The 20,239-nt window shown below is 37.1% G+C and overlaps 1 protein-coding gene across 7 annotated transcripts in view; it reads left to right on the top strand.

The window, feature by feature from the left end:
* The window catches only part of PCLO (piccolo presynaptic cytomatrix protein), a 384,975-nt gene that overhangs the window by 12,129 nt on the left and 352,607 nt on the right, over window positions 1-20,239 (top strand). For all 7 annotated transcript variants that reach the window (XR_015163255.1, XM_086398565.1, XM_086398563.1 and 4 more), the window contains exon 3: window positions 13,929-15,326. Coding sequence is in view for 6 of the 7 variants with exons in the window: in XM_086398565.1 (XP_086254691.1) it covers window positions 13,929-15,326 (1,398 nt within the window). In the remaining variant the exon portion in view is untranslated. The remainder of the gene's footprint in view (window positions 1-13,928; window positions 15,327-20,239) is intronic.

Here is a 20,239-nt window from a genome sequence, read left to right as displayed (position 1 = left end):
CTCCTCTCCTACCACAGAGTGATATAAAGGAGAAAACAAATAAAACATTTCTCAACCAGGAGTCAAATGCACGAAATCTATTACTCTCCTAGTAAAGCTGTCCTTAATTTGGACACTGACCCTCTGCCATCCTATTTTCTCATATTCAATGGAGAAGCAGAACAGAAATAAATACAGAAAAAAACTCTGCTGATTACCCATTTTGAATGATGGAGACGTTCATTGTAAATGAGTGGTTTGGAGAGACTCGCTTGACATTTTAGCAATACCACCACATGAAGGATATAGAGGAACTACTGAAAAACAAAACACCTGACCTCAAGGGAGAGCATCTACTCAGAAAATAAAAAGAACTTGTAAAATTTGTATGATTCATATTCCATCAATAATTAGCATACTCCAATTTCACTGTGCTGACTTGAAGATAAAGATGGACCCAGTTGATGTTTTGGAAAAGAGAGACCCAGAATTTTCCCATCAAATTATCTAGCTGCTTAATTGAGGACCTACTATGTTTCAGGCACTTTCTGGACTGTCCTAGATGTAAGAGTGAACAAAATAGCCAAAAAGTGTATATTGGTCAGAGTGGCAAATAGAACGAATAGAGGGATGGATGGTAATAAGTGTTACGGAGAAAAATGAAGTAGCAGAAGGTTATAGCACAAACCAAGGGAAGGGATTGATGATATATTGGTAAGGTCCCTTCATTCCCTGTCATTCGGGGATTAGCATGTGGGAGTTGATGGATGACTCAGGAATCTGGAATTTTTAATGGTAACTAAAGGTCTAATTTATGTGTATAGTTCTAACTGAGGCTGAGGGTTTGAAAGGGGCTAAATAAGGAAAGGGTGGGAATGTACCCAGAAATGTTTAGAGTTCTGAGATCCCCCTCTTTACTCTTCCCTGTGGGTTGTGGAGGCTGAGAGTAAGCATTTTATCTCCAGTACAGAGAGCTCTTTCTAAGCACCTTCCCATGAAATTGTAGACATTTTGAGGAGGTGGTTATCTGAAATTCTGAGGTTCCCTTGGGACTCTGAGAGCTCTGGGGCTCTAAGAGAAATATTTAAAAATTATGGAAATTATATCTAAGAGCTTATTATTTCTAAGAGTTCCAGCTTATTATTTCTAAGAAATTATATCTAAGAGTTTCAGAAAGAAAGAATCAAGGCTCTAGAAAAAGGAAGTCTTCAGATTTTGATCCACCAGTAGTCAAGCATGATTAACAAAATGCCTGATAAATATATCCTGGTGAAATGATGTGATTTCCAAGGATAAGGAAAACATTTGAAAGACTTCTACAGAGAAAAAAAATATCATCTGCAAAAAGATGAAAAATCAGGCATCAGTATAATAGTCATTATCAACACAGAAGACAGCAGAGAGGGAACAATTTCTTTACATTTCTAGAGATTGTGATATGATGAATTCTCTAAGTAAGCAATCGAGAGGGGGTATGCGAGCAGCTTAAGAATTTTTTCATATTTAAGAGTCCATAAAAATCATTAGCAGTCCATATAAGTATATGCATACTTCCCTCATAGCTCAGTTGGTAAATCATCTGTCTCCAATACAGGAGACCCGGGTTCGATTCCTGGGTCGGGAAGATACCCTGGAGAAGGAAATGGCAATTCACTCCAGTGTTCTTGCCTGGAGAATCCCATAGACAGAGGAGCCTGGCGGGCTCCAGTCAGTGGGATCTCAAGAGTCAGACACCACACACGTGTACACAGGTGCACATATGCATATATCACAGTCCCTGGAGTTCTTCTATTAAAATGGAAAATGAAGGGAGTGGGATGGAGTAGCTGACCCCAGGAATGAAGAAAACTAGACCTTATCATTTTTTCGAAAATGTAATTGTATAATAGTAGTGGAATGTGAGATGATATTAGATGGTATTCAAATCAAAGTAAAATGCATTATTTAACTGTGTGTTAAAATATTTAATTAATATATCAGTTATATTTTTTTTGACTTTGCTTAGTGAAGTGAAAGTCACTTAGCTGTGTCTGACTCTTTGCAACCCCAAGCACTATACAGTCCATGGAATTCTCCAGGCCAGAATACTGGAGTGGGTAGCCTTCCCCTTCTCCAGGGGATATTCCCAACCCAGGAATCGAACCAGTGTCTCCTGCTTTGCTGGCAGATTCTTTACCAACTGAGCTATCAGGGAAGCCCTGTCATTGCTAAAGACAGTTCTAAAATAGGTGGTAATAAATAAGATTGTTTTTTGAAAAAATGTAGCTTTTAAAGGAGAAAATATACATCTTAAATTTATAAACCACAACTTATTATTTGATACTATAATGGCAGCTACAAGAAAACGTCAAAGCAAAAGTTGACACTGATCAATTCTGAAGAGTAAGACTTGGTGACCTAGAGACAGGCTTTTACTTTTAATGTCATATCTTTTTGTGTTATTTTTTAGCCTTATAAATCCATCTTATAATTAACACTTCAGTAATTTAAAATTTTCTCATTTATCACATGATTGGTTAAACAGTTTATATAAGGTGAAGGAAAGGGTAAATTAGATTCTCAATTTTCGCATCTTTAGCCTTGGCATCTACTTGGTGAAATGACAAGAATTTTTAGTTCTAAATAACAGTGATGATTTGAAATGCTTTATGCCTGTCATGCCAAATTTGGTCCGTTTTTTTCATTTGTTCTTTGCTTGTCACAGCCATGACAAGCAAAAACTGGTACCATTCTTATATGAACCCAATAAAGATAAATACAAGTCCCTTGATGCTAAGCATAAAATTTTTATTTAATAGAAGATAAAGAATATTTTTTTTTTTTTGCTACTCTCTAGTAATGCTTATGGTACCTTTCATAGTATGTAATACAAAAATACCCTAACTATAACAACCTTAATTTCTCTATCTAAAGTAGTTTTCTCATGAATTTAGAGGAATAGAAATAATAATTTTAAAATCTGTATTACTTAAATATGTTCACAAATGCCATGTTTGTTTAGCTCGCATTTTCCGTGAGGTCCAGTGTACAGCATTTTCCTCATGACTTCAGTGTTCCTCATGTAAAATAAATATGTATTCCTCATGCTCTACCTGTAAGTTTAATCTTTAGCACCAAAGCCTTTTTTTCACTTGGAGCTTTTAAATTACGAGATGTTTCAGGTGTCCTTCTGCATGTCCAGCTTTTATATATACTAAGCCAATTGCTAAATATCACAACTAGTATGATGGTCTGTATAGCTTAGTAAGAACAGATGTTCTGCCATGAAAGTAGATACCCACAACTAACGGAATCATTTACTGGATCAGTAAACTTAATACAGTGATGGGATAACTTGCTCATTGTTCATATCCCTTGAGAAATCACACATACAAAACACTGTCTCTCCCCTGTTACCATATCTTAATTAGCTTAGATAAAAATGGACCCTTCACACATTTCAAAAGTGCTGTATTGAAGGAAAGACGTAAAAAATCTATTCAGTTCAGTTCAGTTCAGACGCTCAGTCATGTCCGACTTTTTGCAACCCCATGAAGAGCAGCATGCCGGGCCTCCCTGTGCACCAGCAACTCCCGGAGTTTACCCAAACTCATGTCCATCATGTCGGTGTTGTCATCCAGCCACCTCATCCTCTGTTGTTCCCTTCTCTTCCTGCCCCCAATCCCCCCTCCCCGCCCCAGCATCAGGGTCTTTTCCAATGAGTCAACTCTTTGTATGAGGTGGCCACAGTACTGGAGTTTCAGCTTCAACATCAGTCCTTCCAATGAACACCCAGGACTGATCTCCTTTAGGATGGACTGGCTGGATCTCCTTGCAGCCCAAGGGACTCTCAAGAGTCTTCTCCAACACCACACTTCAGAAGCATCAATTCTTCAGCACTCAGCTTTCTTCACAGTCCAATTCTCACATCCATACATGACCACTGGAAAAACCATAGCCTTGACTAGATGGAATTTTGTTGGCAAAGTAATGTCTCTGCTTTTAAATATGCTATCTAGGTTGGTTATAACTTTCCTTCCAAGGAGTAAGGGACTTTTAATTTCATGGCTGCAATCACCATCTGCAGTGATTCTGGAGCCCCCAAAAATAAAGTCTGACACTGTTTCCACTGTTTCCCTTTCTATTTCCCATGAAGTGATGGGACCAGATGCCATGATCTTCATTTTCTGAATGTTGAACATTAAGCCAACATTTTCACTCTCCTCCTTCACTTTCATCAAGAGGCTTTTTAGTTCCTCTTCACTTTCTGCCAAAAGGGTGGTGTCATCTGCATTTCTGAGGTTATTGATATTTCTCCCGGCAAGCTTGTGCTTCTTCCAGCTCCGCGTTTCTCATGATGTACTCTGCATAGAAGTTAAATAAACAGGGTGACAATATACAGCCTTGATGTTCTGCTTTCCCTTTTTGGAACGAGTCTGTTGTTCCATCTCCAGTTCTAACTGCTGCTTCCTGACCTGCATATAGGTTTCTCAAGAGGCAGGTCAGGTGGTCTGGTATTCCCATCTCTTTCAGAATTGTCCACTGTTTATTGTGATCCACACAGTCAAAGGCTTTGGCATAGTCAAGAAAGCAGAAATAGATGTTTTTCTGGAACTCTCTTGGTTTTTTGATGATCCAGCGGATGTTGGCAACTTGATCTCTGGTTTCTCTGCCTTTTCTAAAACCAGCTTGAACATCTGGAAGTTCATGGTTCATATATTGCTGAAGCCTGGCTTGGAGGATTTTGAGCATTACTTTACTAGCGTGTGAGATGAGTACAATTGTGCAGTAGTTTGAGCATTCTTTGGCATTGCCTTTCTTTGGGATTGGAATGAACACTGAACTTTTAAAGTCCTGTGGCCACTGCTGAGTTTTCCAAATTTGCTGGCATATTGAGTGCAGCATTTTCACAGCATCATCTTTCAGGAATTTAAATAGCTCAACTGGAATTTCATCACCTCCACTAGCTTTGTTCGTAGTGATGCTTTCTAAGGCCCACTTGACTTCACGTTCCAGGATGTCCGGCTCTAGGTGAGCGATAACACCATCATGATTATCTGGCTCGTGAAGATCTTTTTTTGTTCAGTTCTTCTATGTATTCTTGCCACCTCTTCTTAATATCTTCTGCTTCTGTTAGGTCCATACCATTTCTGTCCTTTATTGAGCCCATCTTTGCATGAAATGTTCCCTTGGTATCTGTCATTTTCTTGAAGAGATCTCTAGTCTTTCCCATTCTATTGTTTTCCTCTATTTCTTTGCACTGATAACTGAGGAAGGCTTTCTTATCTCTTCTTGCTATTTTGGAACTCTGCATTCAAATGGGAATATCTTTCCTTTTCTCCTTTGCTTTTTGCTTCTCTTCTTTTCACAGCTATTTGTAAGGCCTTCCCAGACAGCTATTTTGCTTTTTTGCATTTCTTTTCTATGGGGATGGTCTTGATCCCTGTCTCCTGTACCATGTCACGAACCTCCATCCATAGTTCATCAGGCACTCTGTGTATCAGATCTAGTCCCTTAAATCTATTTCCACTTCCACTGTATAATCATAAGGGATTTGATTGAGGTCATACCTGAATGGTATAGTGGTTTTCCTTACTTTCTTCAATTTAAGTCTGCATTTGTCAATAAGGAGTTCATGATCTGAGCCACAGTCAGCTCCCAGTCTTGTTTTTGCTGACTGTATAGAGCTTCTCCATCTCTGGCTGCAAAGAATATAATCAATCTGATTTCGGTATTGACCATCTGGTGATGTCCATGTGTAGAGTCTTCTCTTGTGTTGTTGGAAGAGGGTGTTTGCTATCACCAGTGCATTTTCTTGGCAAAACTCTATTAGCCTTTACCTTGCTTCATTCTGTACTCCAAGGCCAAATTTGCCTGTTACTCCAGGTGTGTCTTGACTTCCTACTTTTGCATTCCAGTCCCCTATAGTGAAAAGGACATCTTTTTTGGGTGTTAGTTCTAAAAGGTCTTGTAGGTCTTTATAGAACCATTCAACCTCAGCTTCTTCAGCATTACTGGTTGGGGCATAGACTTGGATTACTGTGATATTGAATGGTTTGCCTTGGAAACGAACAGAGATCATTCTGTTGTTTTTGAGATTGCATCCAAGTACTGGATTTTGGACTCTTTTCTTGACCATGATGGCTACTCCATTTCTTCTGAGGGATTCCTGCCCACAGTAGTAGATATAATGGTCCTCTGAGTTAAATTCACCCATTCCAGTCCATTTTAGTTCGTTGATTCCTAGAATGTCGATGTTCACTCTTGCTATCTCCTGTTTGACCACTTCCAATTTGCCTTGATTGGAAAACTCAGCAGTGGCTACAGGACTAGAAAAGGTCAGTTTTCATTCCAGTCCCAAAGAAAGGCAATGCCAAAGAATGCTCAAACTACTGCATAGTTGCCCTCATCTCACATGCTAGTAAAGTAATGCTCAAAATTCTCCAAGCCAGGCTTCAGCTATATGTGAACGGTGAACTTCCAGATGTTTGTTTTCTAAAAGCTGGTTTTAGAAAAGGCAGAGAAACCAGAGATCAAATTGCCAATATCCGCTGGATCATCGAAAAACCAAGAGAGTTCCAGAAAAACATCTATTTCTGCTTTCTTGACTATGCCAAAGCCTTTGACTGTGTGTATCACAATAAACTGTGGACAATTCTGAAAGAGATGGGAATACCAGACCACCTGACCTGCCTCTTGAGAAACCTATATGCAGGTCAGGAAGCAACAGTTAGAACTGGACATGGAACAATAGATTGGTTCCAAAAAGGGAAAGCAGAACATCAAGGCTGTATATTGTCACCCTGCTTATTTAACTTCTATGCAGAGTACATCATGAGAAACGCTGGACTGGAAGAAACACAAGCTGGAATCAAGATTGCCGGGAGAAATATCAGTAACCTCAGATATGCAGGTGACCACCACCCTTTTGGCAGAAAGTGAAGAGGAACTAAAAAGCCTCTTGATGAAAGTGAAAGAGAAGAGTGAAAAAGTTGGCTTAAAGCTCAACATTCAGAAAACGAAGATCATGGCATCTGGTCCCATCACTTCATGGGAAATAGATGGGGAAACAATGGAAACAGTGTCAGAGTTTATTTTTTGGGGCTCCAGAATCACTGCAGATGGTGATTGCAGCCATGAAATTAAAAGTCCCTTACTCCTTGGAAGGAAAGTTATGATCAACCTAGATAGCATATTCAAAAGCAGAGACATTACTTGCCAACAAAGGTCCTCTAGTCAAGGCTATGGTTTTTCCAGTGGTCATGTATGGATGTGAGAGTTGGACTGTGAAGAAAGCTGAGTGCTGAAGAATTGATGCTTCTGAAGTGTGGTGTTGGAGAAGACTCTTGAGAGTCCCTTGGGCTGCAAGGAGATCCAGCCAGTCCATCCTAAAGGAGATCAGTCCTGGGTGTTCATTGGAGGGACTGATGCTAAAGCTGAAACTCCAGTACTTTGGCCACCTCATGCAAAGAGTTGACTCATTGGAAAAGACTCTCATGCTGGGAGGGATTGGGGGCAGGAGGAGAAGGGGACGACAGAGGATGAGATGGCTGGATGGCATCACCGACTCGATGGGTGTTGAGTTTGAATGAATTCTGGGAGTTGTTGAGGGAAAGGGAGGCCTGGCATGCTGCAGTTCATGGTGTCGCAAAGAGTCGGACACAACTGAGCGACTGAACTGAACTGAAACTTTACTTGGTATCTAATACAGAGGTAAGAGTCATCATAAGAAGTGATTACTTTTTTAAAGAGTATGTGAGGACAGGAGAAAAGAAGAATTAATTGGAAAAGAAAAGCAATATGTGGGTCTGAATGCTGTGGTTCAGACTATCTAGTTGGGATAGTTGAGAAGGGGCAGACCTTATAGTGGATAATGGAATACTAAGTTATAAGGCTGAGAAGTCATTGTGGATCATAAAGGTTAGGAAGCATTTAGGTAAATGGAGGAGGAGTACAAATTTTGAATCATAACTCAGGTAAGAGATAATGAGAACACTCCCTTGATGGAGTAAATGATACATTTAGATCTTACGGTTTGCAGAAAAGTTTAGTTATGATGCATCGAGAAGTAAGGACCTAACAGATTTTAGTAGAAGGGCAGGATGAATGTATAATTGAAGAAAATATATTCTTAATTTGAATAGTATGAGAACACTACAAATATAAATTCCTAATATTGCGTTCATCTTTTTGTTTTTTAGCTGACTTCAAAAAACTCTAAAGTTTACTTATTTTTTAAAAATATTTATTGGATTATAGTTACTTAACAATATTGTGTCAGTCTGCTGTACATCAAAGTGAATCAGCTGTACATATACATATATTCCCTCTTTTTTGGATCTCTTTCCCACTCAGGTTACCACAGAGCATTGAGTAATGTTTGCTGTGCTATACAGCAGATTCTTATTAGTTATCTATTTTATACATACTATCAATAGTGTATATAAAAACTATAGTGTATATATCCGAGTCTCCCTACTCATGCCACCTCCCCTTTCCCACTTGGTATCCATACTTTTATTTTCTACATCTGTGTCTATTTCTGCTTTGTAAATAAGATCATCTATACCACAATTTTCAGATTCTACATGCTATGTTGTTGAGCAGAGATTTCATTGTAAACTTTAAATAGATTTTGTGTTTAAAATTTTCAGTTCGGGGCACATTGAAGGGCGGATGTTAGTCACTATGCCTTCTGGACCCTTTTTTTTTTTTTATTCCTGAGAAACTTGCATTCTCTTTTGAAGCTAAATAGATTAATAATAGTTCCAAGTAGGAATATGCTTTAATTCTGGAACCCCAACATTTGCCAACTCACCTTATTTGTTAGATGTATTGTGTTAACTATCTTGAATTATTAAAGACATACACTTAAAAATCAGTATCTATTTTTCAGTACTTTTTTGATAGTGGCACCAATAATTGAAGGTTTATGTGAAATTCACAATTAAACTTTCAAGTGGTACCTCTTGAAACATTTAATAATATTTTTATGATTATCCAGCAAAAGCCTTAGTCAGTGAAGTTTTATTACTATATTTTATATGACTCAGCTCTGATACATAACTCACCAGAAGGCTCAGAAAAAGGGAACCCTGGGAGATTGGATTTAACAGGGAGGTGTGTTAATAATTATCAGCATTCACCTTAGAATACAGAGTGACCTCAGCAGAAATCCTGGTTGAGTCCTTTCTTATCCCTATTTATGTAGCATATTAAGTCAGAAGACTGAATGAACAATTTTATGCCTTTTTTGTTCCTTTCCATACAGCTAATTGAATTAGAGTAGTTCATTAAACAGTTGTGTCTCCGGTTCTTGAATTCCATTTATTCACTTGCTGTAAGCAATGTGGGGAAAGGAAGAAATGACAATTTTTTAAAATCATTTGTCATATAAAATCTAGAATTTAGGAATAGTTAAAGCATGGCATTCTTATCTAACACAAATACTTTCATTTTAGTGCCTGTATATTGAAGGTAAGCTCTAATGTTCACATTGCAAAGAGACTTAAAAATTTACTGATAAAACCAATGCATCTAAAGAAATTGGTTGAAAGCAGGTTGAGGGGTAACTTTCAGGAAGAAAAGGAAAAAAAAAGATTCATGAAAGGCCAGATCAGAGACAGTGGCTTTGGAAATACTGATATAGTAGAAGGCTCCCCTGGTATTATTTATTGCCTTTCTCCTATTTGTTGAATGGATGTGGGTGAATAGAGAAAGTAAGTACTATGCGTGTCAGGGAACCGAGAAGTCCTTTATGAAATGTTGGTGAAAGGCTTCTTCTCAGTTAGGCTTGTCCGTGGATAGTGTTGGACTTCTTTAGCATAGGGAAGAGGAATAAGGACTAAAGTCTTGTAAGATCCACATTCATGGCTGCAGTGGAATGAAGACCCGATGATGCAGAACTAGGGGAACTGGCTGTATTATAGTTATGGGTACCAAGTGGAATGGGCATCAGAGGTTTGAGCCAAGGATGGTAGTAAATTCAGGTTCGTCTCTGCTCATAGTTACAGATAAAAATGTAATTTTAGAAGTTAAATAAGACAGTAATTATCTCCAAGCCCTGAAAATATGTATGGTTAGCAGGCGTGTTAGTTATGGGTGTTCCTTCAGTTTGAATCAAAATGGGAATACATGGTCCATGGCCAAGGTATAGCATACGGAGAATGGCATGCCACCAGAAAATGAAGGCAGAAGCTTGTCATTCAGGCTAGATTAACAATGGGTATTAACAGAGTAAACACAGAAATATTGTAGCTTGAAGAGCATGAACATCTTAATTTATTTAATTCCAACAACCTCAAAAAATATTTGTGAACATCTATGATGATTAAAGGGGCTTCTCTGGTGGCTCAGAGGATAAAGTGTCTGCCTGCAATGCAGGAGACCTGGGTTCGATCCCTGGGTTGGGAAGATCCCCTGGAGAAGGAAATGGCAACCCACTCCAGTATTCTTGCCTGGAGAATCCCATGTACAGAGGAGCCTGGCGGGCTACAGTCCACGGGGTCGCAAAGAGTCAGACACGACTGAGCGACTTTACTCACTTATGATGATTGAAAGGTCAGACCATACACGTAGTGTTTATAATTGTTGCTGACAGTCTTTGGGGAGATATAGAGCTGGAGATATCAGAATTAGGTAAGTGCTAACATAAGGACAGTAACAAAACTATAGATTTTAATTTCCTGCAAAAAATTAACTGTTCACAGCTATTGGAGAGTATTGAGTTTTGATGGGAGATAGAGTCAACCTCTTCTGTGGTGGTTTGTTTTAAACAGGTTAAATTTGGTGGAGATACAAAATATTTTGGAAATGGCAAGGGCCAAATGAGGGACAGTGGCTTTGGAACTATGAACAAGTGGGAAATTAACTTTCACAAGCAACACAGACCTTGAAGAGTAACTGAATATGTAGTAAAGATATTACAGGGTTTTTAACTCAGATGACTGAGAGGGCAAAGGTGCTATTACTACTTGTAACTCTCCCTCCGTGCATTGTGGAATATTAGATGGTGATTCGTGATGTTAATGTTGGGGTGAGTTGTGGACTTTGTCATTTTCTCAGTGTAATAAGAAAGATTTGTTGTTGTTGTTTTCAACTGAATCGGGCAATTGGAAACACTGCTGTGTTCAGTAGTAGAGTAGGTTCTGAGATAAAACTCATTTCTATTTTCAACAGATTTGGCCAGTAGAATTAAAAAGAGGCTCTTTCTGAAAAACCCTAAGAGGATAAAAAGCTTTTCACATTGTGAAAGCTATAGACAATGATTTTAACCTGTATTTTCACAGTGAGGAGGAACATTGAAGGATCAGATGTCTTTTATGTGTTGTTTATCAAAGTGAAGAAAATGGGGTCATGAAAAGGACAAAAGTAGGGCCAGTGGAGTCTGTTCAGAAACACAGTGTGTTAAGAGAAAAGCAGAATTATGTCCCTATGAAAAAGCAATGACCTGTGTTTTCCACCCCTCTTTTCCTAAGTCCCTCCTTGTCTACATATTTAGAGACTTGGTCATATACGTTTATAAACTACAAGGAAATGTTTGCTTTTGGAATGAGGACAGTACAGAATATGTGTCCCAGTGTTGATATAAATCGTACATTAGATATGCCATGGTAGTGTTCTAATTTTGCAGTGGTTCAGAGATGGAGTGAAAGCCTACCAGCCAGCTGTGCATGAAGCTCCAGTGTTCACATGGCAAACAGACTTAAAATTTTACTGATAAAACCAAATGCATCCAAAGAAATTGGAAGGATGAGAGTTGAGAGAGAACTTTCAGAGGAAAGGAAAAGAGGACTTATGACAGTATCATTATCAGATACTTATTTTATAAGTAAAGAATTATCATTTTAATTATATTTTCTTCTTTCATCTTGTCTGACTGCATGATTATAAGGTGACATGGTGTCATTTAAGATTGAAAACAAATGAGAAAAAGTAAATAGTGGAACAGCAGAATTGACATTGGCATTAGGAGAGATGGTTGAGTGGATAGATGAGTGTTTATGGAGAAATTTCCATCCATCAAGAAGGGGGCATGATGGAGTGGATTTCCTTACATTCAAGCTAACCCTTTAGTCATACAACTTACATTAGTAACAGTGGATTGTTTATGTTTTGGGATTCAAATATCTGTATGTTTAAAAAGTTATTTATTTTGTGAAATGCCTCAAACATAGAAAAAGGTAAACATAAGTACTTAATACTCATATTGAAAATGAATGTAATAAAAACCCAAGTGCCTCTTAACCTGTAGGTAACAAATGTTTTAATTTTGCTTTTTGATTCAGATTTTTAAACAAATATAACTTGTCAGAGTTGAAAATCTCCTTCAACCTTCTCCAAACAAAAGTTTGCTTTCCATGAGATTATAAAATAAGCCCTGTTATACTGGTACCTTAGGCTTCCCACTGGTGTCAGTGGTAAAGAACTCAACTGCAAATGCAGGAGACATAAGAGATGCAGGTTCAACCCCTGGGTCAGGAAGATCCCCTAGAGGAGGGCATGGCAACCCACTACAGTATTCTCGCCTGGAGAATCCCATGGACAGAGGAGCCTGGCAGGCTATGGTCCATAGGGTCACAAAGAGTCGGACACGACTGAAGCAACTTAGCACACATGCATACTGGTACCTGAGTTTAAATAATTTTGATATCCTTTCTTTAAATTTTAAATTCATTTTAATGATTCAGAAAAAGACACAGGAGTTTTTTTAAATTAAATGTTAACAATGTAAACTGTCAAGTGGAAAAATAGTTTTTAAAAAAAGTTAGGAATGCTTAGTTTAGTTTTTTTTACAAAAGGGAATTATTTCAAGTAAGAGTATGTTGTTTGCCCACCTAATACTTTACAATTTTGTATTCTGCAGAACTTTTTTGGTACTTATGCACCATATATTTAGTTTTGCATCGTGTAGAATTTTGAACAAAGAACTTCAGTGCTAAACTGGTGACATTGGTTATTTTGGGAGTTAAAGATTAGGTTGTATAAAATTTACCCTTCTAGATTACTTTGGTAATATTTAAAATTTTGTATAATGAGCGTATATTATTTTAGAATAAAATAGGTAAATGTGGAATATACATTTTTTAAGATTATCTTCTAAAATATATTAGTACCAATTTCACCTTCTCCTTTTAACAATAAATGTGATGTTAAAGAAGAAATGCATTTACACCTATACATGATATATATATATACACACACACACATAAATATATACATATATATACACACACAATGTGTGTCTCACACATATACATATCTCACCAGTCAGGTAAATATATTGTATACATATATTGCTCTTTCCATTTATAAAAATTATGAGGAAGTAACTTTTCTCTTTTTGATCATGCTATATCTATAATAATTTCAGGGGATGCCATTATTTTTTCTTTGCTTTCTTAAGAGAGAATGTTTTCTTTCTAACCCACAGTGATTAATAGTTATGATTTTCTCACATTTGATTATGTTGCCTTGGAGGGGAGATGTGATTCTCTTGCTAATTTAAGAAATTAGCAATGTGCTAGTAATTTTGACAAGCATACTCTGGGTTATATAACTGAAACCTGTTTATGAGCCATCAACAGAGAAAATATCCAACATAACTAATTATGGAATCTAATATGTTATATTAATAATCATTTTCTTTTATTGTACATGGTTTTCTATTTCTGGGAGTAATCAAACTTTGAGTAAATCAAAGGCAAAAATAAAGCTAATGTTACAAGAAAATTTTCTGTGTTAATTTTATATTGCTTAAAATAAAGTGCTTACATCTCTGAGTTTCGTTAGTTATATTTTTGTATACTTAACTATATATAAATATATAAATTAACTAAAATTATTTGATCTAGATTTTATGGTTTGCATGATGAGAGACATAATTTCAAAAGCTACCAATGCAGTTTTAAAAATGCTTTTGTTTCTACCTTGTTATTGCCTTACTGACTGTTATTTTATGTTACTTCTAGATGAAAGAGTGGCTCTGTTTAAACTGTCAGATGCAGAGAGCTCTAGGAGGTAACCTGGCTCCAATTCCATCATCACCCCAGCCCAAACCGAAGACTACCCCTGTTCCTGCATCAGCAGTGAGCAAGCCACCCACTCCGTCACAGCAGGTTTCTCCAAAGAAAGACACTATCCCCAAACAGGATGTCTCAAAGGTAGCTGAGTCTAAAAAGCCCCCGCCACTAGTGAAACAACCAACCCTTCACAGCCCCCACCCAGTCACATCCCAGCAGCCTCCTGAGGCAGAGTCCTCATCCAAGCCAGTCCCTCCCAAAGAGCCTTCTGTCTCGTCTGAACCGGCCAAGGTCTCCACCGCTGATGATAAACCAGAGCAGCCCAAGGCAGGAAAGCCAGCCACAGACATTGTGTCTTCATCATCAACAGCAACAAGACCGGACATTCCAGGCCCCAAAATACCATCAAAGGATCAAGAGAAAACAACTCCTCCTCTAAAACCAGACTCCGCCAAACCTTCTCAGAGTTTTCCACCAACAGGAGAAAAAGTTACCCCAGTAGATTCTAAAGTCATACCTCGACCTGCATCAGATACAAAAATTATTTCACATCCTGGACCTACTCCAGAGAGCAAAGATCAAAAACAAGTTGATCCAGTTCAGAAAAAAGACGAACCCAAGAAAGCACAAACCAAAATGAGTCCTAAGCCAGACACCAAGCCGATGCCAAAAGGGGCACTGACACCCCAAGGTCCACGACCCCCCACTGGACAAACTGCCCCTCTATCTCCACAGCCCCCAAAGCCTCAGGAACAGTCGAGACGTTTTAGCCTAAATCTTGGAAGTATTACTGATGCCCCTAAATCACAGCCTACAACTCCTCAAGAAACAGTGACTGGGAAACTCTTTGGATTTGGAGCATCCATCTTTAGCCAGGCATCAAATCTGATCTCCACAGCAGGCCAGCCTGGGTCTCATTCACAGGGTGGGCCAGCGGCCCCAACAAAACAAGTCCCTCCTCCTTCACAACCACCTACTTCTCAAGGGCCACCCAAATCCACAGCACCGCCAGCACCTGCAAAGGCTCTACCTGTGAAAAAGGAAACCAAAGCTCCAGTAATTGAAAAACTAGAGCCCAAAGCTGAACAAGTTTCAACAGTAAAAAGAACAGAAACAGAAAAGAAGCCTCTGCCTACTAAGGACAGCAAGCCTTCCACGGCTGAACCTCAAAAGGTTGTTCTTCCCCCCAAACTGGAAGAAACCCCCAAACCAGAATCAGCCTGTCCTCTCTGCAAAACTGAACTCAACATAAGTTCTAAGGATCCTCCTAACTTCAACACTTGCACTGAATGTAAGAAACAAGTGTGTAATCTCTGTGGATTTAACCCTACACCGCACTTGACTGAGGTAAGCAATAGTGGTATCACATATGAGTGTGAGGAGTATATGGTGTTAATTCAGAAATGTTTTGGTAGTCAGTTTTCCTGGCAAAAAATACATTTCTGAGTAAATAAAAACTGATATTGTTATCTTTGAAGGAGCTTTAATTACGTATTAGGCTTATGCTTTCTTTTTAAACATTCATGTAATTTATACTTTTCTGGCTTAATGTATCAAAAAGTAAGAAGATGAAATTAGCTGATAACTTAAAATAATGACTATCCCATTCTTTTATGAATTAACATCCTATGGTTTTCACCTGAAAACACAAAATAAGTATTGTAATTTACTGTTCCCACTGTCTCTCATCCTTCCAGTCTCTTTCATACATTAAAAAGAGAAGCTTGATTGATTGCAAATACATAAACTACATGAGATCTGTTATTTTACAAAAGTTACGAGCTTAGTGTAAGTTAATAATATTGTCTGCTAGAAAATATTGGTTCAAATATATAATACTTAGACTTTTTATAATCCTGTTTAAGCTGTTATCTGGCATAAATATAATAGAGTACTTTTATTAGGAACTGTGGAAAGAAAAAGGAATTATATGGATTTCAGTGACTAACGTCAAGGATTTTTTTTTTTTTAATGGGAAGACCAAAACACTTCTTCCACAGTGTAAAAAGCAGATAACAATTTTCTACCTAATATAGTTATAGAAGAATGAATCAATAAGCATTAAGACTGTGTTAAGGCTGTTAGAGTATTTGGATCTTAGGAGACTGAGGGGTTGAATGATTGCTGCTTAGGTAAGTAACAGTGATATTTTAGTAAACATTTTGGGATTGAATTTAAATCATTGTTCATTATTTTTATGCAAATCAGTAATACTTAAGGATTATTTTATTTCCCCTCCTTGATTTTGTAATTCATTGGAATGCAAAAAAAAATTATATAGTTGGATTTAACAACTATACAAAAGAAGCTTTAGAGATTCTTGTTTTTGAGTTAAACTTTTTAACTTTTAAACTTCTTTCACTTTTGAAAGTATTTGATTGCTTTGACATGTCTAACACCATATAAAAGTATTGTCCCTATAGACTTAAGTTGATTTTTATCTTCTTTAACTGTGATGAATAATGTTAACCAGGATCTGTTTTAAAGGTTAAAAAAAAAAAGATGGTTTCTCTCAGCACCTCTTGAATGGTTACAAGTGTAATTATTACTTACAGTATTTGGAATTCAGTGCAAGACCAAAACAACTTTAAATTTCTTCCATAGTTTTAGAATTGTTTTTCATTGTATATTTATGAAGAGGGGAATTTCAGTTTTTCCAGGACAATTGTATTAATTTTATACATTTGAGAAGTTGTACCTTTTAATGAAGAGCTTTATGATATCAGTATTTAAATGGTTATAAAACAAACTGCAACACTAAAAACTAAAATACCCTGAAGAAGTGTATTTTGTACACTCTGAAGGAAGGGCTATAATGTGTGTATGTGTGTAAACACTTATATGTATATATGCATTTGGGTCATAGTGTTTGTTAGAATTCTGTAAGTGTTTGAAGGTGTAAAGTGAGAGTTCTTGAGAAGAGGGACAATAAATCTCTCAGGAAAATCTTTGATTTTCTGTGTTGGCAAATTATATTTCAGAAGTGGTAATTTTGAAAGATTTCTTGAATCAATCAGAGAATTATTATCTAGGATGTGTGTGGAATTTCAATAGTTTGAAAATACAAGTGGTTTTAAGTTTTCAAATGGTGCATGAGAACTCCTCTATTTTAAATGCATCAGTGGAATTTAGATAATCTGTCATTGTTCAGATTGTTTTTTTCTTTGGCCATTTCTTTGAATGTGGAAGATCATATTTCAAAGGAGAGAAAAATATGATGTAACAAAAGCAGTTGACTCATGTTCTTGTCTCCACTTGACTGTGTTAATCTGAGGGAAGTTTTTAGCTGGTCTAAGACCTTAATGCCGTCTGATCTTTAGGTAAAGTCCATTAGCTACCATGACATCAAGGGAGTGAATGAAGGTTACTGGAGTTAATCTGTGTTCCTTATATGTAGCTCCTGCTCTTTCACCTAGAAGACTTTGGAGGACTGGCAGAAGAGACTGGTTGAAACAGACACCCCGTGTTTGCATGTATGTGTGTGTATGTGTACATGTACTTGTATATTCAGGAAATTCTAAATTCAATGTATACGCTTTATTTGTTGTGCTGTCCCAGTGTTTATATTACTTACTAATCTCTCCTCATTTTGAGTGGTTAGAAAATATCTCATCCTTGATCCTTGTTTCCTTGCTTTGTTTCTGTGATTTCTTTGTTCTGCTTGTGATAATTTTCTTGTGATCCAATATTTTCTGCTGGGCTGGCACTGTACTTTGATTCTAGTTTGAGAGAGCATATACTGAAAATACTCAGACTTTAAGCCTACAATGCAGAGAAATGGTATTCCTCAAGAAAGAATTCAACTACATATTTCCATTTATTTTTCTAGTAAAGCACATATAACATGGTATGCAGCCTCTGCTTCTCCCCCTCCCTTCTTATGAGACAGGATGTCTTGTCCTCCAGATGCCTCGCTGCCCTCCCCTTCTTCTGTTCTGTTCTAGTGGTGAGAAGAGCCAGTCCTGGTTTTTCATGGGTTGGGAACTATAAACAGTGTCTCCCCACTTCCCCATCCATTCATCAAACACACGTGTCTCTAAGGTTGTTTGCTGTATGTCCTTCTCAGCATCTCCCACAGCACCCGAAGAGCGCCAAGGCTGCCTGCAGGGCCCTGGGGTGATGCCAGGCTTCAGCCTAAGCCTTATGGTTTAACTGTTCTGTGCCCAGTGTGCACACATAATACTATCATCCATTAACCTCTGATAGTAAGGAATGGTTTTTTAGGCTTTAATTTCTGCCAAATCAAGAAATATTTTGTCTTTGAAGGAGTTTTATGAGGCAGCAAGGCTTTCTGAAAGAGCTAGTCTTATAGAATTTGGAAGCATGTTGAGAAAAACAGTGTAAATTGGCAATAAATTTACCTAGTGAATTTTAATTATTCTGGGTCAGTTTAAGTGCAGAAAGAAGTCTACTCATAGTGGGTATCTTATTGTTTGTGTTGCTCTTTTGTAAAGGAAATTCTTACTATGAAAATACAACTTAAATTTGTTTCCACATGCTTCAAGGAGTCCTAGAGTCATATTTCTGCTTCCTTAGTAAGATAATTATGCATGGCTTGAATGATGTTGAAATAGCCAGCATATATTTGTCACCAGGCAACAAATGGGCCTTTTGAGCTGATTAAGATCCAGTAATGTACCTGAGTTCCCTTCAGATCTTTACTCTGTAGCCAAGGTGACTTCTGCGTTCTCTCTCAGACCCTCTCTTGGACCCTTCTCTCTCAGAAAGTCTTAGTTTAGTAAACAGGTAATATCTTGGTTTAACTTTAAAGACCATTGCTTAAAGTTTAAAAAATATATCTATTACTAAAATATTACGATTTTATAGTAATATCTATTACTAAAATAGATATATATACACATACACATGCATATGTATATGAGCAAAAAAACTAAAAGAATGATTAGAACTCAATAAGGAGAAAATAATTCTACCAATAATCAGTTTTTAAAGAATTCCACAACAGAGATAAATACACATTCTGTGTAAAAATTTCTGGCATCCCAAGAAAAGAGGGACATCTGTTTGCACTTTCTGGCTAACATAAGATAACTGATAAGTTTGTAGAAATAAAGTTTTTGCTTAATAGTCTTTAGAAGAAATTTGATATTACCTTTTTATTAAGTGATATCTAGTTGAAGAAAAATCCAAAAATGCGTTTAAAATAGAGATATTTTGTTTAAAGAAATTGAAACAAAAAAGTAGATTCTTCATTAGTCTTTTTATCTATGCATTTTTAAGTATTTAGCATTCTGCTCTATGTGGTAGTTCTATTAAGATATTCCATTTTTAATGTGATTAAACACTTCTTAAATATTACATAAAATGATTACATTCAGTTCTATGGTTCTTTGGTTGTATGTTTTTGTCATACACATTGTCGTGGTATTAAGGACTTAATACCTTAGGTTTTTCATTTTTTATTATGAAAAATAATAAACATTTATTTTAGGTTATTTTCATTTTTTATTATAAATAAAGTGAATATTTTGGAGTATAAATATTTGCATTTTAACTGTTTTTCAGAGAAAGCTTAGTGGTACTAAGGTTACTAAATCAAAGAATAAGAACCCTGAAGTTATCAAAATTTTTTTGGAGATATGATAGCAGTTGATGCCTTTCTTAATGCAGCCTATCCAAATTTGAATACTATCATTTATAATAAAATTGGTTAATTTGGAAGTTAAAAAATGCTATCATATGATTCCTTTGATTTGTATCTCTTGGATTACCAGAACTTTTATTTAGATATTAAATGTATATAGATGGTTCTAATTACAATTCAGACATAACATTGTGCAGACATTGTAGGAAAAAGTAAACTGGTATTTGACTAATTCTATGTGACACCCTTCCGGGTGGCACAGTGGTAAAGAATCCTCCTGCCAATGCAGGAGATGCAGGTTCGATCCCTTGGTTGGGAAGATCCCCTGGAGAAGGAAATGGCAACCCACTCTAGTATTCTTGCCTATAAGGATTTTCATGGACAGAGGAGCCTGGCAGGCTACAGTCCATGGATCACAGAGTCAGATATGACTTAGTGACTAAACAACAACAATATGTGAAACACACTGTATCAGGCATTTTTTCACAACAACCCTGTAGAGTAGATTTTAGAGCTGCTTTAGAGATCAGGAGAATGAAGATCAGACAGGTAGTTACCAAGCCACAGAGGTATCATTCAGAGGCTGAAACAATGCTTGATCCCCTAGACCATGTTTAAGTAACATGGAGAGGGAGATGGTGGTTCTTTAGTTGCT

This window comes from Bos grunniens, chromosome 4, assembly GCF_055505025.1.
Source record: "Bos grunniens cultivar Pamir isolate PY7600 chromosome 4, Bosgru_T2T1.0, whole genome shotgun sequence".
In the NCBI taxonomy this organism is placed as follows: Eukaryota; Metazoa; Chordata; class Mammalia; order Artiodactyla; family Bovidae; genus Bos; species Bos grunniens.
The sequence above is the reverse complement of the archived record's forward strand: the minus strand, read 5'-3'. Positions and strand labels throughout refer to the sequence as shown.